Source organism: Cavia porcellus, unplaced genomic scaffold (genome assembly GCF_034190915.1).
Source record: "Cavia porcellus strain 051 isolate PalLab524CR breed Dunkin Hartley unplaced genomic scaffold, mCavPor4.1 scaffold_5, whole genome shotgun sequence".
Classification (NCBI taxonomy): Eukaryota; Metazoa; Chordata; class Mammalia; order Rodentia; family Caviidae; genus Cavia; species Cavia porcellus.
This window is the reverse complement of record NW_026947488.1, coordinates 66,608,925-66,632,333: the sequence shown is the minus strand read 5'-3', so window position 1 is coordinate 66,632,333 and position 23,409 is coordinate 66,608,925. Positions and strand designations below refer to the sequence as shown.

Genomic DNA, 23,409 nt, shown 5'->3' with positions numbered 1-23,409 from the left:
GCTACAAGACAGTTTTCATTTTAGATTATTATTTAATTTCCTCTAAAAATCTTGATGATATCAAATGCTATGCAATAAAAACAATCAGGGAGACTTTTTGTTTTGAGACAGAGTCTCACTATGTATGCTTGAGGTCTTGAACTTTCAAAACTCCGCCTGCCTCAGCTTCCTAAGTCTTGGTATTACAGGATGTGTCACCATGCCTGGCTAGGAGACATCTTTACATTAAAAAACTAATAAAAAATCCATGTAAAAATGCAGATGATCTGAAGATTATTTATGACACTAACCACTCATCTACCAATATTTCTTTCAGACTGGATTCAACACTTGATCCAACAATCAGATGGTAGAGAAGCAGGTGGTGAAGGGGAGGCTCTCTGGGTATTGTTTTTAATATTTGCTTTCCCCTGCTGTTGCCACCCCCATATTCCCAAAGTCCTGAGAACAAGTGGGAGCATGAAAATATTTTATAGTAGTAAAACTATCAATACTGAAGTCTACTTATGGTACATATGAAGACATAACAGTAGTTAAGCCAACAAAAGTCAGCTGAGATGGTTCACATTTTTTTTTTTTGTCTTTTTCCTTTTTATCGGTACGGGGGATCAAACTCACGACTGTCTGCTTGCAAGGCAGGCGCTTATGCCGCTGAGCTAAATCCCCAGTCCTTTTTTTTTTTTTTTGGCGGTACTGGGGTTTGAACTCATGACCTCACGCTTGCCAGGCAGGTGCTTATGCCGCTAAGCTAAATCCCTAGCCCTGGTTCACATTTATTAAAAAAATTATAAGGTATGTTCTGGATGATTTATAGAAATAAGAATAGCACAGCTAAAGCAGATCTGAGGCTAAGATCACCGGGTAGTAAAGCATAGTGATTAGTAGCTGTGCTTTGGAGAAAGCAAGGCCCAGGTTGAGGTACTGCTTGCCTGCTTTGCCTCAGGCCTATTGTGAGCCTTTGTAAAGTTTTTCAACCTTAGTTTTGTTATCTAACTAACTAATGGGAAGCAGTGATTAATTCAAGCAGATGTTGAGAAGAGGAAAGCAGATGATGTAGGCTAGCACTGTGCCCATAGTCAGTGTAGATATCACAGTGTAACTACTCAAAAATATAATTTAACAGGCATGTCTTATTTCCATATATTAATATTTCTACTCCTTTTTTGTTATAAAGCCTAGATTTAGTATACCTACTAGAACTTAAATGTTTATCTTTATTATAATTAGCCAAGATAACTAGATCTGAATTTATTTACAAGTTAGACAACCACATCTCACCACTTTAGTATCAGGTAAATTAAACAGAGGGTAAATGCACACATTAAAAAAAACACAAAATAGCAAAATTTCTTCAAATGGCTACATAGTTTCACATAGTTGCATAGGACTATTTAAATAGCTTTCTTATCCCTCTCTGCCATTATAGATAGATATGAAAAGACAGCTATAGCAAGTTTATTTACATGTTAGATGTATTAGAATAATTCCAGGTACTGACAGAGATAGCAACTCATCAGTCTGAAATGTTTGCAAGTAAAACCTTAATATAGCTACTTCTGCAAAATTAAAGCATTCCCGTTACTGATACATGTACATCAAAATTCTATACTGTAACCAAGATGTTTCTCCTCCCCCACCTTCCCCCTTTTATTGCTATTTTGAGACAATCTTGCTAAGTTGCCCAAGGTGGCCTCAAATTTAGGATTGTCTTACCTCAGCCTCTAGGTATGCAACAGTATCCCCAGCTCAAATGAGTTGTTTCTAAAGTCACTAAGATATTTCTAATGTTGAAAATCACTTCTATAAAAACATCTGATTACCAAAGTGTTAGTATTCTCAATGTGTCAAATCTATTGTATGAAACTAAAGATTATCATTGTTTGAATGTATAAAACTTGAAAGGCCACTTGTTATAAATAACAAAGGTTTTTTGTTTACTATATTGAAAAATCTCCTAAGTATATGTTTACTTATAGTTCTAAATTTTTGTCTTTGTTGAAACTAATAGTGATTTTGATTTTCTTTGGGTAAAATTACCATTATATTGAAATAAAATAGACTATGTTTTAAGATTACAGAAAATAAACCAGATGTCTTATGAAAAATTTATAATCATTTTGAAAAACTAAAGATCATACCATCCAACATTTCACACAAAACAAACACAAAATACCTACAAAAAATACAGAAAAAGAAATAGCACTGGGTTAGTAAACCAAGGCACTTACTCGGAAATCTCTGAGTAGCCATTTGCCTTAAAGAATAAAAGATATCACACATTACAGTGGGACAGCTCATACTTGACTTCACAATCGTACTGAATAACTTGTCCACATAGTAGTGCAGATTTTCCTGTAGGGTTCAAACAGGTAAACATTAAGATTTTTTTTCACATAGCCTTTATTTAAAAAAAAAAAAAAAGCAACAACAATGAAATTAGGTGGTCCCTCTCTAGTATTTCTTGCTTCCCTTCTCCAAACTTGAAGAGCAATTAATAGTCTGACCTAACTTAGTAAGTTAAATTTAGACATAAGGAGAAAATATCTGAATATACATCATAAGAAGCAAAAGAGATTAAAAGGATGAAAAAGGGAAATGAAAAAAGTAATTTAGATAAGCAGGCATCAAGATACTGTAACACCATTATGCAGTGCAATGAAAATTTGTGGCTCTAAAGTAATTATAAATTTCCTGGAAATAATGATGAGTTTGACCTGAAAAACAGAATAGAGGCCTCAACTAGATACAGTCTAAATTTTGTATTGTTACTACAGCCAAAAGACTAGTCAAGAGCCAAAACAAGATGAAACTATGAGGGAATAATATTCTAAAAGTACTAGGAAATACTGTGAATAGTGAAGGCTAGTACAAACAATAAACAGTACCACTTCTCTCCAAATAGCATTATTACAAAGTAAATGGAGATTATAACACTATTAAGACCAATGTTAATGCAGTTATCAATATGAGAACTCTTACCTTATTATTTTCTACATTATCTCCTTCTTTCAATTTAATAGGATCAATTTCACAAGATTTTGAAGATTCACAAATCTGGAAAATAAATGAATTTTCAGTTAATGCTCTTTTCTACATAATTAAACAAAATGAAAATAACACATTTCTGAAAAGTTAACTGTTAATGGCTTGTTTAGATGTATCTTCAAAGCCTAATGCAGTCATAGTTGGGGTTCTTTCAGGAGTAGCTGGATCTAGAGTATGTGACTGACTCATTGAGCAATGCTAGGATTAAGGGTGTAAGGATACTATGTAAGGAACAGAAAGAGGCTTGCTACTAGTCACTTGTAATTGGTCATCTGCTTGCTTTGTGAGCTTCTGCCTGCCATGAACCTTTTCTCCTCTCTGATGCTTGTCTGCCCTGCTCCCTTGTCTTGAAGCCAGTCAATATGGCCTGAAATCTCTAAATTGTGAGCTAAATAAACCTCTCCTTCTTTAACTTTGGGTATCAAGTATTTTGTCTCAGCAATGAGAAAAGTCAGACATTAATTATGAAAGTTAAAACACCAATGAAGTTTAAAATTTTCATTCAAGGATAACATACATAATTTTTCTGAAGAAGTATAATAAAAGTATTTCTCACATGCTTTAAAATTCTAGCTACAGAAATATATGCAGATTACATAATAATGTGCTTTTGGGTAAAAATCCATTGTCAGAAGGGTATGTACTACTGTAGTACTTCTTAATACTACTAGCCTTACTCTTTTCCTAACCCATGAATGGACAGATCTTCCTATCATCGATTACTTGTTGAAAGAGGTGTTATAACAAGGCCATAAACTCTCAGGATTGGGAGCATATTCTGTACCTCATCTAGAATAGATTTTAATGTTACTTTCAGGTAGTGCCCTCCCACTATTTTCATCATCTCATCCAGACATCGGGTAGCCAGGGAATTTCCTCTAAAAATTGTGTTTGCATCTCTGTAACAGAAATATAAACAGATGAAAACAAGTATAGTAAAAACAAGGCTGTGAACACTATAATATGATACACTGACTTGGGTCACATAATTTTTATAATCTATTTTAAAAAACTTTGTTGCCATTAGGTATTTCAACCTTAAAATTATTTTCCAATAATAAAATATGTGAAAAGATCAGTTAACCAAAAAAAAAAAAAAAAAAAGAAAAGAAATAATGTTTATGAACAAAAACTTTTTTCAAGAACATTTATAATTTATACAGGGCCAGGGATTTAGCTCAGCAGCATAAGAGCCCGCCTTGCAAGTGCAAAGTTGTGAGTTTGAACCCCAGTACCCCCCCAAAAGAGAACATTTATACCTTTTTACTTAGATTAATTAGATTAGCTTTTTAATTAGATGAGCTCTACAAGCAACTTGAAAGCTTATCCATAAGGAAACACAGCTTTTCAAATTCTAGGACTGTATAGTCTCTTGAAATTCTTCATCTGCTATTGATCTACATGTTTTTAAATAAAAACAGTATTATGAAGCTTCATCTTTAACCAGGATTAGCATAAACAGGTCATAAATAGTTTTAAATTTTAAGTCTTGCTTTGAACCAAAAAATCTTTCTGCATGTCCTTCTGCATGTATGTATGTACATGCAGAAAATAACAATGTTATCAGACTATAATTGGAACGGAATGTCACTTGATTGCTTTTTATAATGATATACATCAGTGTCACACAGTAAGAAATTTCATCAAGTTAAAAAAAATCTGTCACTAACTGTTATCCTCACTATAAATGAATACTGTTTGATGACTGCCTTTTATTACTTGGTAGGCAGTTCTTTTCAGTTAGGCTAGTCAACACAAAAGAACTCAGGCTACAGAACAATTTGACAAATGAAGGCCTTTTTCAAAAACACATAGTTAACATTTAGTGAAATATAATTCTTACTGGGTATCCTTCAAGTCTAATTCAGCCACTGCAGTGACAAAAGGAACAAGTTTATCATGGTGCAGCAACAGTCGTACAAGGGGCAAAACAGCATCATTTTTATCTCGACATATTTCACCCAAAATGTAAGCAGCTGAGGCAGATATTGGCTAGAATATAGAAAAGTTAAAAAAAAAAAAAAGCACAAAATCAAGGAAACATGATTAAATGTTGAACAGTTAACCTATAAAAAATTCAAATATGTTCATTAAACATAATTGTTATATACAGTGTTATGGCTTATATCTACGTGCCCCCGCTCCATGTAGTCACAGGGCTTTTCAGAAGTGGCTGGATCTACAGTGTGTGATGCTGGGATCAGGGGTGTGTGATCACTAAATTAATCCACTGATTGGTTTGGCATAGTTTTGGGTGTGCATAATGGGAAGGCCTACACTGGGTGGGAGTGCTGCCTCCATAAGGGCATGTAGCTTGGCTAGCATAAAAGGGACAGAAAGAGGGCTGCTGCCCTTGCTGGTTGCTGCTTATTTCCTACTTCAATGCCTTGCTGCCTTCTGCCTGCTACAAACTGTTTCTCCTCTGGAATGTCTATTTGCTATGCCACCTTGCATTGGAGCCAGCCAACTATGGACTGAAACCCCTACAAACTGTAAGCAAAATAAATCTTTCCTTTTTAAACTTTGGTTGTTGGGTATTTTGTCTCAACAAGAGAAGTTTCTAGGACATATAGCAATATTTCATTTTTAAAATTCTTATCAGAGATGAAATTTACGATTCACTACAATCAGTACTCCAGATCATACATTAAATACACATACACATTCTCTTAATTAGAATTAAGTCTTAAATTGTTTCAATTAGTTTATCCTTCATATTAAATTAATTTAATTTAATCAATACTATGTATTGATATTCATATCAAATAAATTAAGATTCATAAAAGTACCTGAACCTCTGGTGATTTTAGCAGCAAAGTTTTCAAAGGACCATAGTACTCTGAAGGAAGCACATAATCTTCTGTATAACATATATTTAATCGAAGAGATCCCAGATCATCAGTTTTAGATGATTTGTTCCCATTGTCTCTTGGTTGTAATAAGTACCTGAAGTAAATATACAATATATTCCGATGATGGTAATAGGTATTTAAGACTGTGTAAGTAAACAAAACAAAACAAAACCCTAAGCTATTAAAACATAAACTGGTGGCCGACGATGTAGCTCAGAGGTAGAGTGTACACTTAGCACACATGAAGTCCTGGGTTCACTCTGTAACATACTGGACAAATGAGTGAATGAATGAACCAACCAACCAACCAACTAAACAATCAATTAAAAAAAAAACTCAACAAGTCACTCAAGTATTTAAAGTTAGGACATTTCATAAGCAGCCGGCTCACTACTGGTTATATACTGGACTAAAAACTTATTAATAGACTTTAGGAAATAAAAACATGTAATACAAAAATTAGTATTTCAAGGATTTAAATAATGGTTTTATTAGCCTGTAGAATTAGAGACAAAATGGTAAAACTTACCAAATTTTTACCAGTGAAATTTACAAAGCATTTGATTGAAACCAGATCAGACAACCTAGAAGATGTTGTGACTTTGCTTTTTGTTGCTGGGCATTGAACCTATGGCTCTGTGCATGCTAAGCATACACCCTACCACTGATTTCACTTCCAACCCTACAACCTCTCAAGTAAATTCTGCATGTAAAAATTTCAACTTACTTCGTAAAAAATTAATGATGCAGTCACAAAGGGAACCCCCGTATATCCATTATGTTTAAGTTGAATAATTATCAAGACTAATATTTCAACAAACTCCCATTTCACTCTTACATTATTTTAAAATGATTTCTAGATAATTAATTTAAAATGATTCAGTTAGTAATTCTTCTAAATTTATTATAAATGGTTATCTATGATTTGTTGAAATCCAAAGAAGTCCATGGGTTATAATTTGATTGATAGTGATCTTGTGTCTTAATCATAGATTTTCCCTAAGAAATCAGGTAATTTGTTCTATAGTATTGTCCACATTTGGGAAAGCATTTACAGAATTTCCCTGATATGATGTATTACAGTCTTTTGTCAGCTCTCCATTTGCTGCATATTGTATTTACTGTATGTTGATAGCTCAAGAAGCTTGGCCGACTCAGATTTGCTGTTCTGGCAAGAAAACTTCATTAATAGTGCTGTGTAGTTCTATTTAGAGGCTCTAATAATATATGATTGCTCTTCTTTTGGTGTACTTAGCAGTCATTGATGATCACTATGTACAGTATTAAGCATCATAATCATAACTTTATATTTCTATCATTCTTTCAGTTATTAGCTAGAATGCTTTTTGTAAAGGAATGTCAGTTGTTTTGATATTTAATTTTTATATTTATTAGCTATGATCTCCTCTAAGAGGCTAACTTGTTTAAAAATAGAAAGACGTTTAATCCAACATTTACTAGATTTGAGAGGAGTATGATAAAAATAGAAAAGAGAACTAGAGAATAAAGCAAAACTAAATTGTGTCACTTCCCTTTAATAGAGGAATTCTTATCTTGGAAGATAAATTGTATTTTCTGATTTGAGAAATACAATTTAAAGATATGGCCAAAGAAATAACTGGAAGCAATCTTGTTAGTAAACATGATTCAGAAGTACCTCTAAACTCTAATGGCTGATGACCAAACATCCTAACAAGAACACTACTTTGGTCAGTCTTCTACAATCCATGACATGTTCTGCAGCCTTGTAAATTCAGATCCCTAATTTTATCAGTACATCTAAAAGTCAACCGGAATTAGAATGACTAAGGAGCTCACTATACTTAAACTAAGCCAATAACTAAATTTATAAAAAGAAATACAATAGCTAAGTGGCATAGGTGTTTGCATTATTTGGCAACTATATAATTTATTATGGAAAAATTCACTTACAAAAGTAAACAGAAGAATGATAAACTGGTGGGTGGTGACCACCTCTAATCCCAAAGCTCTGGGAAGATGAGCACAAAGATCAAAAAGTTCAAGTCTAGCCTGAGCAACTTAGTGAGACCTTGTCTCAAAATAAAAAAATGTTTTAATTAAAACTGTTGTAATTAATTTGTTTGTTTTTTGAGGCAAAGTCTCACAATGCAGTTCAGACTGGTCTTGAATTCACCTGTATACATCAAATTCAGTGATGCTCCTGCATCAGTCACCCAAGTGCTAGGATTATAGATATGCACCAACATGCCTGGCTCTCAAAATAAAAATTTTAAAAGCACTAGGGGTTAGCCCAGCATGAAGGCCCTGGTTTTAACCCACAATCTCAAAAAAAAAAAAAAAAAAAAAAAGATAATTGTCAGTCGCTTGGCAGCATGGCCAGGGCCAGCAGGAAGAGCATGGATGCGTGGCAATGGTGGATCCCACGGCGGCAAGCGAGCCCCTCAGGAAAAGAATATTTGAGGTCCATTTGTAAAGAAATGAAGGGAAGCAAGGATAGCCCACCTAGAGTTGGAGCCAGTTAAATCAAAAATTGGGAAGATCAAGAGAAGATGGTGGATAGATAACAGCAGCTACAGAGGCTCTCTGAGATAGCCAGCTTAGATTCCAGGAATGGTGCAGTGTGGGGAGTCCTAAGCAGAGGGAGATATACCCTGCCGACCCAAAAATGAACTAAGCTGAGAGAAACCAACTGGAAATGCAATCCCGGTGCTATGACTGGAACAGCTAAAGTCTCAGTGCCGCTGCTGGAACCCACGGCTTGAATAACCTGCTGCTGCCGCTCCTGAATTGGCACAACTAGGATAGCCTGCTAGTTTCAACTCACCGGAGACGTGAATGCTTTGAGAGTGGGAATTGGTGAACCGAATTGAGAGCAGAGCTGGCGGGGAACCCTGCATCGACCTGCAGTGATTGAGAGGAACAGGGACCCTTCCATAGAGAGAGGCTCCAACAGAGGACATTCTGGGACTGGTCAGACTGGCCTGAACAGGGTGCTACAGTGACTTCAGTCACATATTCCTCTCTCAAGCAGAGTTGGTGGGGAGCACTGGACCTGGGTGATGCCACAGACTGAGACCCAATAGGCTAGCCCAAACCAGGTCCCTGTGCCTAGTGCACCCTAACTCAGTGAAGCCTTCAGTAGGTTGACCTGGAGGGGCGGCCCAACATAGGCTGCCTGGGTCTGTACCTCTTAGTACACTGCAGTGGGCGGGAACACTAGTCAGTGTGCTTCAGACAAACTGAAACTGACAAAGAAAGAAACTGGGCCTCCTATATACGCCAATATGGAAGGAAAAAAAAAATATGAGAAGAGGAGGCAGCAAGAAAGAGTCCTCAGTCCCCATTCCTGAGAACATTGATCCAGGAAAGGTAAATGCAAAGGAGAATGAGACAGAAAACATGCAATATCAGGCACAGCACCAACGGACATTAAGCGTTATCTTCGGGACCGCATAGACGAATTCAAAAGTGAAGTATTTAACCAAGTAAAGCAAGATATAAGTAGAATAGTTAGAGAAATGCTAAGCACCTCCCAAGAAAAAACAGATGGTAGAATGGAAGAACAAAAAAAAAAGGGGGGGGACTGTTTAATGGAGAAAATAGAGAAAACATAGAATACATGAAGCAGGTTCAAAGAGATTACCAGGAAACTAAAAACTCTATTGAAAGCTGGCATAACAGCTTGAAAGAAACTAAGGATAGATATTTGAACTGGAGGATTTGTAATGTGGGAACATGAAAGGAAAAACTTCTTAAAAATAACAAGGAAACAAGCAGTAACAATACAAAGGCTAGAAGATGACAAGAGGATCTGTAACTTAAGAATAAAGAATGTGAAAGAAGAAGAGGTACAAACAAAGGAACTGCAAAAGCTATTCACAGAAATAATCAAGCAAAACTTCCCAAACATAGGAAAAGGAAAAGATGCTCAGATGTATGATGCATATAGAACTCCAGCCACCTACAATCAAAACAGAACTACTCCCAGGCATATAATAATCAAGATTCCAGAAATCCAATATAAGAACAGAATATTAAAAGCTGTCAGAGACAAGAAACAGATCACTTACAAGGGAATACCCATCAGAATTACAGCAGACTTCTTGGCACAAACTATCAAATTACGAAAAACATGGGGCGAAATAATTCAAGCTTTGAAAGATAATAACTTCCAGCCAAGATTGGTATATCCTGCACAACTGTCCCTACAAATTAATGGAGAAACAAGGTACTTCTAAGATAAAGAGGAACTGGGGGAATTCACAACCACCAATCCAACTCTACAGAGCATACTGCAGGACATTGTGAAGAGAGAGAAAAGTACCAGGATTCCAGAAACAATGGCAGAGAGGCCACAATGAACGGAGCACAAAGCAAAATGAAAAAGACAACTAGTGACAAAAAAAAAAAAAAAAAAAGCACAACAGAAATGAGGCAAAGAAGGTTGGATATAATTTCTAATATAGATGGCCTAAATACACTAACTTACGGGAAAAAAGAGAGAATCGCAGGCAGAATGGATCAAGAGGTAGGGTCCACCGAGAGGCTCTTATTGGAAATATAATTAGCCTCAAGAAGGTTATATAGACCAAAATCAAATATGAGAAAACGGAACTCAATGTGATAGAGAACCAGAGAGTAATAGGGGTAACTGGGCCAGTAATTATGGATAGGTTGAACAGACAGGCTTTCATAAATGAAGAAATGTAACTAGAAATCCAGTCCAGGAATGAGAAAGTTTGGAAACACTTAGGTAAATAGCAGGTTGCCCTGCCAATATAAAACCACGAGTGATGGGGAGACCCAAAAATACAATTCATTCTGGAGGAATAAAGGGGAGGAATAGTCTTCAAAAAAAAAAAGAAAAAGAAAAAGAAAAAACCAGCAGAAGATATAGCTAATAGTGTATAGTATATCAGGAATTAAAAACCTTATTACTCACACCACTCTGCTTGGTTGGAACTTGTTCCATCCTAGTTTGTATACAAGCACTGGATCTGAGGGCACAGACAGCTGTCCCGAAGATATCAGGACATAGCACAGTGGTCATCTTTAATTTCCTGTTAACTCAATCAGGATCCCTGTATGATTTATACTGTTGTATCATGACTGATCTTAGTTAAATCTGACTTGTTTGAATACTGCTTATTATTGACAGATTTTATTCAAAACTGTTAGGTTGCTGGTATCAAGCTGAGGAGTATAGACAACTATACTGAAAATGACAATGACTCACCACGATACCCATTCTGATTTGATTACTACCTGTTTTTGTAGCCCTACACTATCTACAAAGTTGTACTTCTGTGATGTACTGATATGTTCAATTATACTTTATCTGATGATATAGCTAATTCAGTTGATGGTAACAAAAAGCAGCTCAGTGACCATGGTAGAACTCCTTATACAGCAGTTTTATATGTCTTTTTAGTTTTATGTGTCTATAGGAATGTGTTTAGGTCTGTCCTGCTTTGTTCTGTTTCTCCCTCTAATATAGAAAAGATAGAAATACATGTTAAGACTTATACTTGCGTAAAACCTATAAACAGTTTATGAGAACTGATCTCATGACACATGATGAAATGAACAAATACTTTGAAGGAAAGAAAGGGGCACTGCAATACCCAGTGCTGATTCTGGAGTGTTATGATATGAAGTCCAGCAATATTATTGATCTTTGTTCAGAAGCATTTTAATCTAGTAAGTTTTGTTAGGTCTCAACATAAATGAAGATATGGATAAATGCGTACACATCTAAGTGTATAGGATTGATAGCCATATTACTTAGTTTTTGTTGGATAGTAGAACAGAACTGTTTGCAGTCTCCCTGGTTGAATTCCCATTTATATGTTCCACTTGTATTTATTGAACAACTATTTGTGGGGGGACAATATGTATACATCAACTAGTGATTTATTACTGTTTATTTCTTTTCTTTGAAAGTATGTATTATTTCTGCCTGTTTTCTATTTTGTTTTATTTTTCTTTAAATAAAAAAAGATAATAATAACAAACATTCTCATTACCACTCCTAGATACTTACCACTTGGCTTCAACAACCATCACCCTCCCACTGTACTGTGTTTTATATATATCCCTTACTCTGACTAATGTATGTATTTTTGTATCTGTTGGTAAGCTATGTGGAAAAGTACAGAGACAAAAGGAGATCCGAAAAGATTCACTCACCTGGACAACATCTTGCCAAAGAAACTAATCTTCTGGGCCAGAAACTTTCTTTCTAGACTGTGCTTGAATGAGCTTTGCCTCTCTTTGAGATTCTTTTTATTACTCTTGATTAATGTTGACCTTCTATTTTTTAACTAGTGTTTTCCTTACACAGTAGGGTAATGTTACTTGTATTACTGTCTATTTGGTTACAATTGGTTCTACCTCTCTGTCTGGCACTTTACCCATCTTACACAATTTCTCCACATTCGATAGTCAAAACAAACTGTTTTGGTTTACTCTGAGAGCAACTTTATTTTGCTTTCTCCAAATTAATAGGGGAACGTATGACTTACCCCTTTATTACTCTCATAAAACGACCAGGACTATACTCCTAACATAGCACTATTCTATAAAGAGGAATTATGGTGGTGTCAAGTCAATTACTCATCTGACTGCATCTGTTGTTTCAGCATTCTTAGGACATCTAGAAGTGTTCATTCCTCCCACACTCTTAACACTTGTCCTCTTGAGTTTTCTGTGGCAGGTAAGAAATTCCTACAAAGTATCTTACCTGTATCTGCTTGAAAAACAAACATAAAATCTCAAAATGTAATTGTTTTTCCTATTTCTTGAAAAGACCACTGTTTTAAATGAGTAGAAATCTCTCTGATTTGCTTTTAAAATACTTTAGAAGCAAAGACGAGCATTCAATTTTTTGGCTGGAAACAGAACATCTTTGTGTTCCAAACATATGCAAAGTATGCCAAAGTATAAATTTATTATAGAACAGTGATTAAGAGCACAAACTTTGGAGTCATACATTTTGGTTCAAATTCCAGCTGTGTTACCTTGGGCAACTCACTTTTCCTTGTGCTTGTTTCCTTTTCTGTTAGATACATGGTATTAGGAGTACCTTACTCATTTAATCTTTACAAAAGATCTAACACTTATTATACAGGGCACTTGTATTGCGCTGGCACACAGTTAATACTACGTAAATGCTTACACAAAAGCAAAACTGTTAGCACTTAAATTTATGAATAACTATTCACAAATATAGTTACTTGTATACATACATGTGATTACTATTTAAAACATTTACAAAGCCTCGATTTTGTAAATCACTTGACAGATCCTCGTAAATTAGACGACTTTGCATGCATTAGAACTAAAGACAAAATTTCATTCAAGAATTGTCAACTAAGGGATGTCTGAGATGCCTAAGGTTTACCAAAACAAAACAAGCAAGAGGCAAACAACAAAATGATGACTCTCAACTATATTTTTATTTTAGTTTTGAATGTAGCACTTCAGTTTGATCAGAATCAGGAGATAAAGTTAACTCAAAATGGCACTTTGGCCTGCCTTGCAAGCAGGCAGTCGTGTGTTCGATCCCTGGTACCGATAAAAACGAAAACGGAAAAAAAAAAAGGCACTTTGTTGCTCTATACATTTTTTTCATTCATAATTAGAGACATAAACCTAATCTTATGTTATCAAAAGTTGGCAAAGTTAGGTGCTATTTAATGGGAAAAAAATCAGTATTTGAGAGATTTTAACCATAAGTTTATGTAAATAAAACAGAGATCTAGCCAGGTGGAGTAATACATGCCTATAATCCCAACAATCAGGAGGCTAAAGCAGGAGGATCAGTGTGAGTTTGAGATCAGCCTGTGTTACAAAGTAAGCTCACAAGCTGACCGGCATAGTGAGACCCTGTCTCAAAAAAAAGAAAAAAAAAAAAAAAAAAAAGATGTCCATTGGCCAAAACTACTATTATTTCTACATAATGCTACATAACAGAAAACATTCACTGTTCAGAAGCAGCTCAACTAACACTGGAAATGTTATTTTTGGTTCTATAACAGACAAACACTGGATTTTCAATAAAGACAGAAAACTCGTTACGTTTTCCAAATTCAATTAGTAAAAGTATGTTAAAAAATAGCCTGCCCCCCTCCCCAATAGCCTGGCTCCTTAAAAATGAGGAAGAAGTGCTAAAACCAACAAACTGGACAACCAAATAATCTGAAGTAAAATATTATTCCTGTCTTAATACATAACGTGCATATGTTGGAAAAAATCAACTATTTATCTACTACTTGACTCTTTCAAAATTCAAAATTACAAAAGGCAAAGTAAAAACTAGCTAACAGCACCACTAACCAGGTAATCCTATCATCTGAAATAAGCAATGGCATAAAGGATATAGGGTTACTAAAGAACCAAATACTCAAGAAAGAAAGAGGAAGATGATTGGAAAATCATTTGAAAATAAAATTAACTTAGAACCACGAAAACCAGCTGTTAGCAAAAGACTAAAATAGACAAATTACTGGAAATTACTGGGAAAAGGAAAACAAATAGAATTTTCAAACAGAACTGTTCAACTTAAAGTTTCCTAATATCACCATCACAAAGTGTATATACCTCAAATTCTGAAAGTAAACAAAGTTTTGAGTTTTCATGGAGTTACTAAGGATTCCACAAGGGGATGCTATAGCTCTACAACGATGAAGCAGAAAAGGCGTTTTCTTTTTTTACTTGAAAAGGCATTCACATTTTTATACTATTTCCTAACATCTGTGTTAGGATGAACAAATTTGCAGATGTTTTTATCTTATGCTGCATAAATTTTATCAACTATTCTTTTGGCAGGTTACTTTAAAATATTTATACAACAAAAATTCTACAGGAATAAAATTAAATTGTTAATATTCTTTCTTTTTTTTTGTCTTTTATTGGTACCAGGGATCGAACTCATGACTGCCTGCTTGCAAGGCAGGTGTTTATGCCGCTGAGCTAAATTCCCAGCCCCAAATTGTTAATATTCTTATATCCTGCCAATGTAGCCAAATAGTTCTACGTAGGTCTGGAGATAGTTTCATTTAAAATACAGATTATGTGGCATATTTCAAATTCATTTTCAGGGGTTCTGGTAGGCAAAAAAACTCATTTTTCTCTTCTGTTCTCAGTGGTACGGAAAATAATTTTAAAGACCTGACAAATTTTTTTTAAAGCATACTTTTTATTGTACTAAAGAATATCAAGAGAATAGTAAGTAATATTTAAAGACCTGACAAATTGACTTTAGAATTTTTCACTTTAAAATGTATGCTGATGTGAGGGGAGGGTGATGTTCATCAATTTTTAAAAAAAATAATCACACCCTGGAAAAACCTCATTGGCTACAATACTGCCACTATGCAAAGGTTATTAATTTTTCATAGTGACTAAGTTATATTTTTTCCTCACAGTGGATACATTTTAGAAGCCACAACGTACAAAATGCCATCATAAAGACCAATAAATCATATTTCAACTAGAAAAAGGTAAAAATAAAATAAAAAATTAGTCTAAAAATCAGTATAGGAGGTTTATAATAGCAGAGTACAGACTGGTAGTAAAAGTTAGCTACCAGCAGGGACCTGAAATTAAGATACTTGGGAAACAAGTTGGTGAGGAAGAAGTACCCAAACCAGCAAACTAGACAATCAAACAATCTCAAGTAAAATGTTATTCTAGAATTAAGTAATGTACAAAGTGCTTGTGCTGGGGAAAAAAAAATCCATTATTTGTCTATTACTTGACTCTTTCAAAATTAAACATTGACATGAAAAAAATATTTCCTTGCTGTTCATTTTTACATTTTACATGATCAGTGCAGGGAGGGGGATTACTGTATCAATTTATACACAAAGGTTTTGCAAATATTAAGTAAAATAAATAGATCTCTTAGAATTAGGAGGAAGTTGATATGTGAAGTATGAACCAAAGAAAAGCTGGAGAAATGGAGCATAATACAGAGAAAAGAACAAAGCTGTTTGGAAAGCTGAATCTGGCTCCTGGGGAAAAGTACCTGTCTCTGCTAACAGAAGATAAGAATGAAGACGGTTGGCAGCCTCAGGGAGAAACAATACACTGGGCTGCAGCACTAGTCCCAAGCAAAGCTTACCATGGCTGTAAATTAAAAAACAGCATAGGGTTCACTCTGGAAGTGCCTCCTTCCATAGGAATGGGTAGAGTTGGAGAAAAAAATTCATGTAGCCCCTACCACATTTGAGAGTGTTTTAATCAGGAGCCACTTGGCGAAGGGTTAAGAGTGAGCTACAGAGCAATTATACTTCAGTTACTGGTATCACCCAACCACAGTGACTGGGTGGGAGATGGCCATAAGAGACATTTGTAGAGCGGGTATGGCCTAGACACAGCATTTTTTGAGAAATTCAAGCCCAGGACAGGAAAGACATGAGGTCCCTCCCTTATGTGTGGCTTTCCAAGAGGGGTGGGTCTAAAAGTGCTGACATTAAGTCTAGTGGTCTGCTTGAACCCCTGCCCCATTACCTATATTCAGCACAAAACTCAGTGATCTGTTCGCTTTCCCCATTTACCAATATGCTTGGATGAATAGCACAGCCCAGAGTAAACGGACAGAAAAGCTACTAGACTGGGGCAGGCACTGCACAAACTCGCAGGCCATAAACCCAAGCAAAGAAAGGTGTGCCTTGGTATGCACAGAGGAAGACAAAAATCACAGCTGCCAGGGTGACTATGGCCCTTGGATGGAAATCACTGATTGACCATGTCCAGTGGGAAAGACAGGACAAGATCCTACCTTCACACACAAAAATGCAAACAAAGCCATAGCTGTGACACACTAACGTTCCCCCATGCCTTGTGGATTCCAATATTGCAGCTCCTCGAAAGAAACCATTCATTCAGAATCAGAGGAATTTTTGGACTCCATTTTTACTTGTTTTGGTTTTTTTTCCCTCTTTTTCCCCTTTTCATTTCGTTGTTTTTTCCTTTTTTGTTCTTTTCTTTTTTTATGTAGTTCTATTTCCTTTTACTTAATAAGATTGCTATATCTCATTTTTCTCTCATCTTTCTTTGCTTTATTTTTCAAATTTTACTTCTTTCAGTCTACCATTTCCCATTCCGTCATTAACAGCAAATCATTTAATGATCTTTAGCTATTTAGAGAACTCTGTGCTATTATTATTGAATTCTTTGTTATTGTTATTGGTGGTATAGTTGCATTTAGTATTTACTGCATGCCAACCTTGGATTTGTCTTTTATCTGATAATTACAATGGAAGCATCTACTCATTCTTAGGGTATGTCAATATCCAGTTTGTCCTTGACCCTATTATTGTTGCAGATTTTGTTGTTCTTGTCAAGGTGACATGGTTGTGACTATTAGTTTTAACTGCCAGTATCTGGTTTGTCTTTGTGTCATCAATAATACTGTGGTTCGTTTCCGAAGAACTAGGTGCTGAACCAATTACCTTGCACCTTCCCCTCCTAAATTAATGAAGGTGGTTGGATCTTAGCTGGGATGGTTCAACATGTGAAAATCAATAAATGTAATAAACATCACATAAACAGAAATAAGGCCAAAAATCAAATGATCATCTCAACAGACGGACAAAAAGCTTCTAATAAGATCTAACAACCATTCATGGTAAGAACTTTTAAGAAAATAGATATGCAAGGATCTTATCTCACTCTGATAAATGCCATTATGACCAACATCATATTAAATGGAGAAAAGCTGAAAAACTTCCCTCTAAAATCAGGAACAAGACAGGATGTCCACTATTACCACTCCCATTTGAAAGAGTTTTGGCCCAGACAGGACACTGTAGCTGGGGAAGCCTTAGAGGTGGAACCAAGGAGCTCCTATCTCCCCCACCCCTAGGAATTTACTTATGGCTCCATTTACCCCACCCCTAGGAATTTACCTATTGCGCCAAACAAAGACCAATGGGCTACTTGTGCATCCCTAATGCCCCAAACCTAGGCTACTTATATGCCTCCACTCCACGTGTTCCACAGAGAGATGCAGGGCCCCAGGGGATCAGGGGTGTCTCTCCCCGAATTCTCAAAATAAAGATCATTTATATTTCATACTTAACTTTTCAGCTGCTGCCGGTCCCCCACAGTTCTATCACCATTCAATACAGTTGTGGAAGCCAGAGTAATCAGGCAAGAAGAAATAAAAGGGGTATGTATAGGAACTGAAGAAGCCAAATTATCATTATTTGCCAATGACATGATATTTTACATAGAAGACCCAAAAATCCCACCAAAACTCTTACAATTAATAACCAAATTCAACAATGTATCAGAATACAAAAATCAGCATACAAAAATCAATAGCATTCCTGTGTATCTTTCTCAGTAAACTGAGAAAGAAATGAGGATAACAATACCACTCACAACAGTATCAAGAAAAATTAAAATACTGGAGCAGCAGGCGAGTGTGTGTCTCCCAAGTCAGTGTCTCCCAAGATCCAAGCATGCTGGAACTTAGGGAGTTGAGCAAGAAAGCAACACGCCCTCCTCTCTGGTAAGTGGCTGTGGTGTGAGTGAGCAGTGGGCGAGCCAGGAAGAGAACAAGTCAGCCTCTTCGTGAGCCTACTGGTGGGCAGGCTGAGAATCAACATCCCCCACCCCCGTTTAGCAACTGGATGATGTCAAGGACAACCAGAGTTGATAGCAACTAAGGCACATAAAGCAACTAAATGCTTGTATTGTTGGGTTGATTATACTGACGTGGGGCCAGAGGTCTGAGCCCCATCTTGGAAGGATGACCCTATACAATATAGCACATATGGGGGTTCCTTTCTATCTTCTCTTTGAAGACAAATATTGTTTTCACTGTTTTTGCTTTGTTCTGATTAACTGTTTTGCTCTAGTCAATATTCTGTTTTGATAGATTTTATTTTTTTTGATAGGTTTTATAATCTGTTTTTGGTTTGATTTTGCTATACCTGATTGAACGGACAACTATTGTGAAGAAAACAAGATATACTATGGTACCTATTACTGTTATCCTGGTATCCTGCTCTGAAGTTCTGTACTAATTTCACTGAATTGTCTCGATTGGCTTTGTTCTGCCTTATTTTGTTGTATTTTACTATCTTCAAAATAAAAAAAAGAAAAGAAAAAGAAAAATTAAACACTTAGGAATTCATCTAATCAAGGAAGTAAAAAACCTCTACAATGAAAACTACAGTATTCTGAAAAAGTGGACCAAAGAAGACATCAGAAAATGGAAAGCTATCCCTGTTCCTTGACAGACAAACTAATAATGTTAAAATTACCATTCTTCTAAAATTGATATATAGAGTTAATGCAATCTCAAAATCCCACCAGCATTCTTTGGAGAACTAAAGAATGAAAGAGTTTTGCCCTAGAATAAATTACAGGACATTATGGCAGTAGTTCAACATGGTGGAAGGCCAAATCAGGGATGCTTACACTGACAGCCACTTCCTCCTTCTTCCCTGATTACAACTTCCTCCTTCCTTTCCCAGTGAGCACAAAGAAAATTCCAATCTGCTTCTTGTGCATCATCAATGCCCGCCCCAAGCATCACATCCAGTCAATGATCAGATATACACTGTACCCCCATATCCCGTCAGAGGAGAAAGCCACACCATTGCTGGTTGTGGCCTCCTCTCTACATTCTTTAAATAGAAAGGCTACTTTTACTTTTTCTTATATTCTGCTTCTCTATTGTACCAGAAAACTCTAACAGAGAAAACAATCCAAAAATTTATATGGAACGAAAGAAACCCACAATAGCAAAAGCAACCTGGGCAACAAGAACAAAGTAAGAGGCATAATAATCCTGGATTTCAAGTTACTATGTTATTATTATTTTGGTACTGGGAATTGAACTCACAACCTTGTGCTTGCTGGGCAGGTGCTTGTTCTGCTGAGCTAATTCCTTGGCCCCTCAAGTTACTATATTAGAAAGCTAAATGAAAAAAAAAAAAAATCAAAAACAAACCAGCATAGTACTGACACAAAACCAGACATTTAGATCAATGGAATAGAATAGAGGATACAGAAAAAACTCCAGGGACATTCAACTATCTGATCTTTGACAAAGAGGCCGAAACATAAATAGCCTCTTTAATAAAAGTTATTGAGAAAATTGACTATATACATGCAGAAGATTAAATCTAGATCTTTTATCTCTCACTAAGTACTAAATGTAAATCAAAGTGGATCAAAGACATAAGAGTTAAGGACCTGGGGGCTGGGGATTTAGCTCAGCGGCATAAGTGCCTGCCTTGCAAGCAGGCAGTCGTGAGTTTGATCCCTGATACCGATAAAAAGGAAAAAAAGACAAAAAAAAAAAAAAAAAAAAAAAAAAGAGTTAAGGACCTCACCTTGTGACACATTTATACTCATATTTATAGCATTTATAATCATTAAATCTCAGAAGTGGTCTATATGGACATCAACAGATGAATGGATAAAGAAATGTACTTATACACAATATAGTACTACTGTCATAAAGAATAAATTAGAATCATGTAGGAAAATGGATGCATTTTGAGACCATAATGTTAAGTGAAATAAATCAGACATACAAGCTTAAATATTACAAGGTTTCTCTTACATGAGAAATTCAAAGTACAAATAAATTCAAGAGCAAAACAAAACAGAGCTAATAGGAAACAGGGAGAAGTTTTACAAAAAGGAATTAAGATGTATTATGTACATGTACTCATTTCCCACGATGAATATAATCACTATGTACTGCAAAGATGTACTAATTAAAAAAAAAAAAAAAAAGCCAGTTTGCTGGAGATAACTGCTTATAGGACTTAAGAGTCCAAAATGAAGAGCCTTTAAAAATGAGGAAGAGAGGGTCTTTAAGAACAACTGACACCCAAAAGAAATATTTAAACATTTAATGTCAACTACTTCTCTTTAGGCAGCAGAAATTAAGTTCTAAAAAGTGATTCTTATAGTGAAACAATATGTCATAAATAAAGTATCTATAAAATTCACTCACCCATAAATGGAAATTATGCTATAAAAAGGATGCAATCTTGCCATTTACAACATGATGAAACTGGAGGACAATGTATTAAGTGAATTGATGTACAAAAGACAACATACCATATGTTCTTACTCATTTGTGTAAACTAAAAAAGTTTATCATAAATAGAAAGTAGACCGCCGGTCACTAGAGTTCAGAAAGGGAGGGAAGAGGGTATACAAAAAAGAGGGTAGACAATGAGTACCAAAATGTAGCAGGTAGTCAGGGGTCGCAGTTCTAATGCTATACAGAACAACAGAGTAACTCTAGTGTACCACAATAAATTATACATTTCACCGTAACCAAGAAAATATTTCAAGTGTCCCAAAACAATAGAAATCATATTTGAGGAGACAGAAATGCTAACTACCCTTCAATATACATACCTGTTTTTAAGTAAACTATTGTATCTCACAGAAAATATTATATTACAAATCAGCTGAAACAGAGGGTCTTTACAAGGCAAATAAGATATTCATGTTTAATTACATTCAGTTGAAACTCAAGTCTAGCAAGAGGGCTGTTGGGAAACCTACTGGAAGGAAGGGAATACATGTGCTTTTAAATGCCATAAATAGAAAAAACAACAGCTCCACAATGATTCTGCTAAGAAAATAAGCATCAATTTATTATTTGAATATTATTTAATTTAAAATCACTAAAATGCCACTATTAGAGTCATGAAAAGGTAAAATAATACTGTAGGTATTACTGAGACCCAGATCTCCTGAAACATATTGACTTACTCAATTCAATAACATCGAGACTCTAGACATTCAGATAACAAGAACAGGACAATCTGAAGTAAACATCAATGGAGCATTGTGAGGGAAACCACTGGTTAGTTCCCATAAACAACTGAGTTCCCTGAATAAGCACTCTGTTTTATCTCCGTAGTTCTTATGACCAACAATAAAATTTCTGAACTGCAAATACTGACCAAATATATTTCCACTTGGGCAACTCAAGTAATGTTTTAAATGTTTTTCATTTCCTTAGTGTTAAGATTTCATTCTTAAGCAGAAAAATACTTCTAGAAGAAGGTGATTCCCGCCTGGAAACGAGTACCATGCTCAGGCTTTTGCCGTAGTGGGGACAGCCACACCCCCGTCTTTCTCCCACTTCTCTCCATGAGTCAGCGCCATTCGCAGACTGCAGGGAAAGAGAGAATCAGGCCTCACAAGGAGGTAATATATCCCTGGAAACCGTATCATTTTCAATAGGTTTCAATGGGTTTTTTTCTCTTTTGTTTTGTTTGATTATGTTAAAACTGATGGCATGCGCAACTATTTAAAGAGATAGCAAGACATATTATAGTAGCCATTTTGTATTTACTATTAGCTTATTTTGAAGTCTTTTACTACATTCATTGTTTTGTTTTTATGGTTTCTATTCTAGTCTGTTCTGTTTCATTTTTACTATGTCTGAAGGTATCTCCAGCTATTCTGAAGACAACAAAAGGCATTATGGTACTTACTGCTGATTTTGTAAGGCTTTTAAGTTCTGAATCACTTACACTAGTTTATTTTGATTGGTTTTATTCTGTTTTTTTTTCCTTTGGTTCTATCCTTTTAAAAAAAAAAAAAAGAAACTACTTCATGAGGCAATGAAAGACTTCCGGGAGAATATGGCAGACAAATAACAGCAGCCACAGAGGCTCCCTGAGATTACCAGTTTAGAATCCAGGAGTGGTGCCGTGTGAGGAGTCCTACGCGAAGGGAGATGTACCCTGCAGTCCCAGGAATGAACTAAGCTGAGAGAAACCAACTGGAAATGCAATCCTGATGCTATAACAGGAACAGATAAAAGCTCAGTGCGGAAGCTGGATCCCGTGCCATTGGAAGCCACGATTTGAATTTCCTGCTGACGATACTGCGTCCCAATCCGCACGGCGGGGAGAGAGACACGCGAAAGCTCTGAGAACTAGAATCGGCGAACCGAACGGCATTGAGAGCGGGACTGGCAGGGAGCCCTGAATCGACCTGCATTGAGTGAGAGAAACAGGGACTCTTTCATTGACTAGGAGGCTCCAACAGAGGACATTCTGGGAATGAGCAGACTAGCCGGACCAGGGCCCTGCAGTGACTTTAGTCGCATATTCCCCTCTCAAGTGGGAGTGGTGGGGAGCGCTTGGCCTGGTGATGACGCGGACTAAGATCCAGTAGGCTAGCCCAAATCAGGTCTCTGCACCTGGTGGTGCACCCTAGCAGTGAAGCATTCAGGAGGTTGACCTGGAGAGGCGGGCCCAGCAGAGGCTGCCCAGGTCTGTGTCTCCCTAGTACACTGCAGTGGGTGGGAACACCTAGCAGGCGGATTCAAACAAACTGTAATAGACAAAGAGAAAAAACAAAAAACAAACAAACAAAAAAAAACTGGGCCTCCTACACACACTTGTATGGAAGGAACAAAAAGTATGGGAAAAGGGAGCAATAAGAAAGGGTCCTCAGTCCTCAATCCTGAGAACACTGATCCAGGAAAGGTAAATGCAAAAGAGAATGAAGACAGAAAACATGC

The 23,409-nt window shown here is 36.1% G+C and overlaps 1 protein-coding gene across 3 annotated transcripts in view; it reads right to left on the bottom strand.

Moving 5' to 3' along the window:
• Rasa2 (RAS p21 protein activator 2) overlaps positions 1 to 23,409 on the bottom strand; it is a 140,108-nt gene that overhangs the window by 26,444 nt on the left and 90,255 nt on the right. For all 3 annotated transcript variants that reach the window (XM_005006716.4, XM_003476522.5, XM_063249093.1), the window contains exons 10-14: positions 5,835 to 5,991; positions 4,889 to 5,037; positions 3,830 to 3,944; positions 2,980 to 3,054; positions 2,229 to 2,352 (exon numbers count right to left, since the gene is read on the bottom strand). In XM_005006716.4, the coding sequence (XP_005006773.1) occupies positions 2,229 to 2,352; positions 2,980 to 3,054; positions 3,830 to 3,944; positions 4,889 to 5,037; positions 5,835 to 5,991 (620 nt within the window). The remainder of the gene's footprint in view (positions 1 to 2,228; positions 2,353 to 2,979; positions 3,055 to 3,829; positions 3,945 to 4,888; positions 5,038 to 5,834; positions 5,992 to 23,409) is intronic.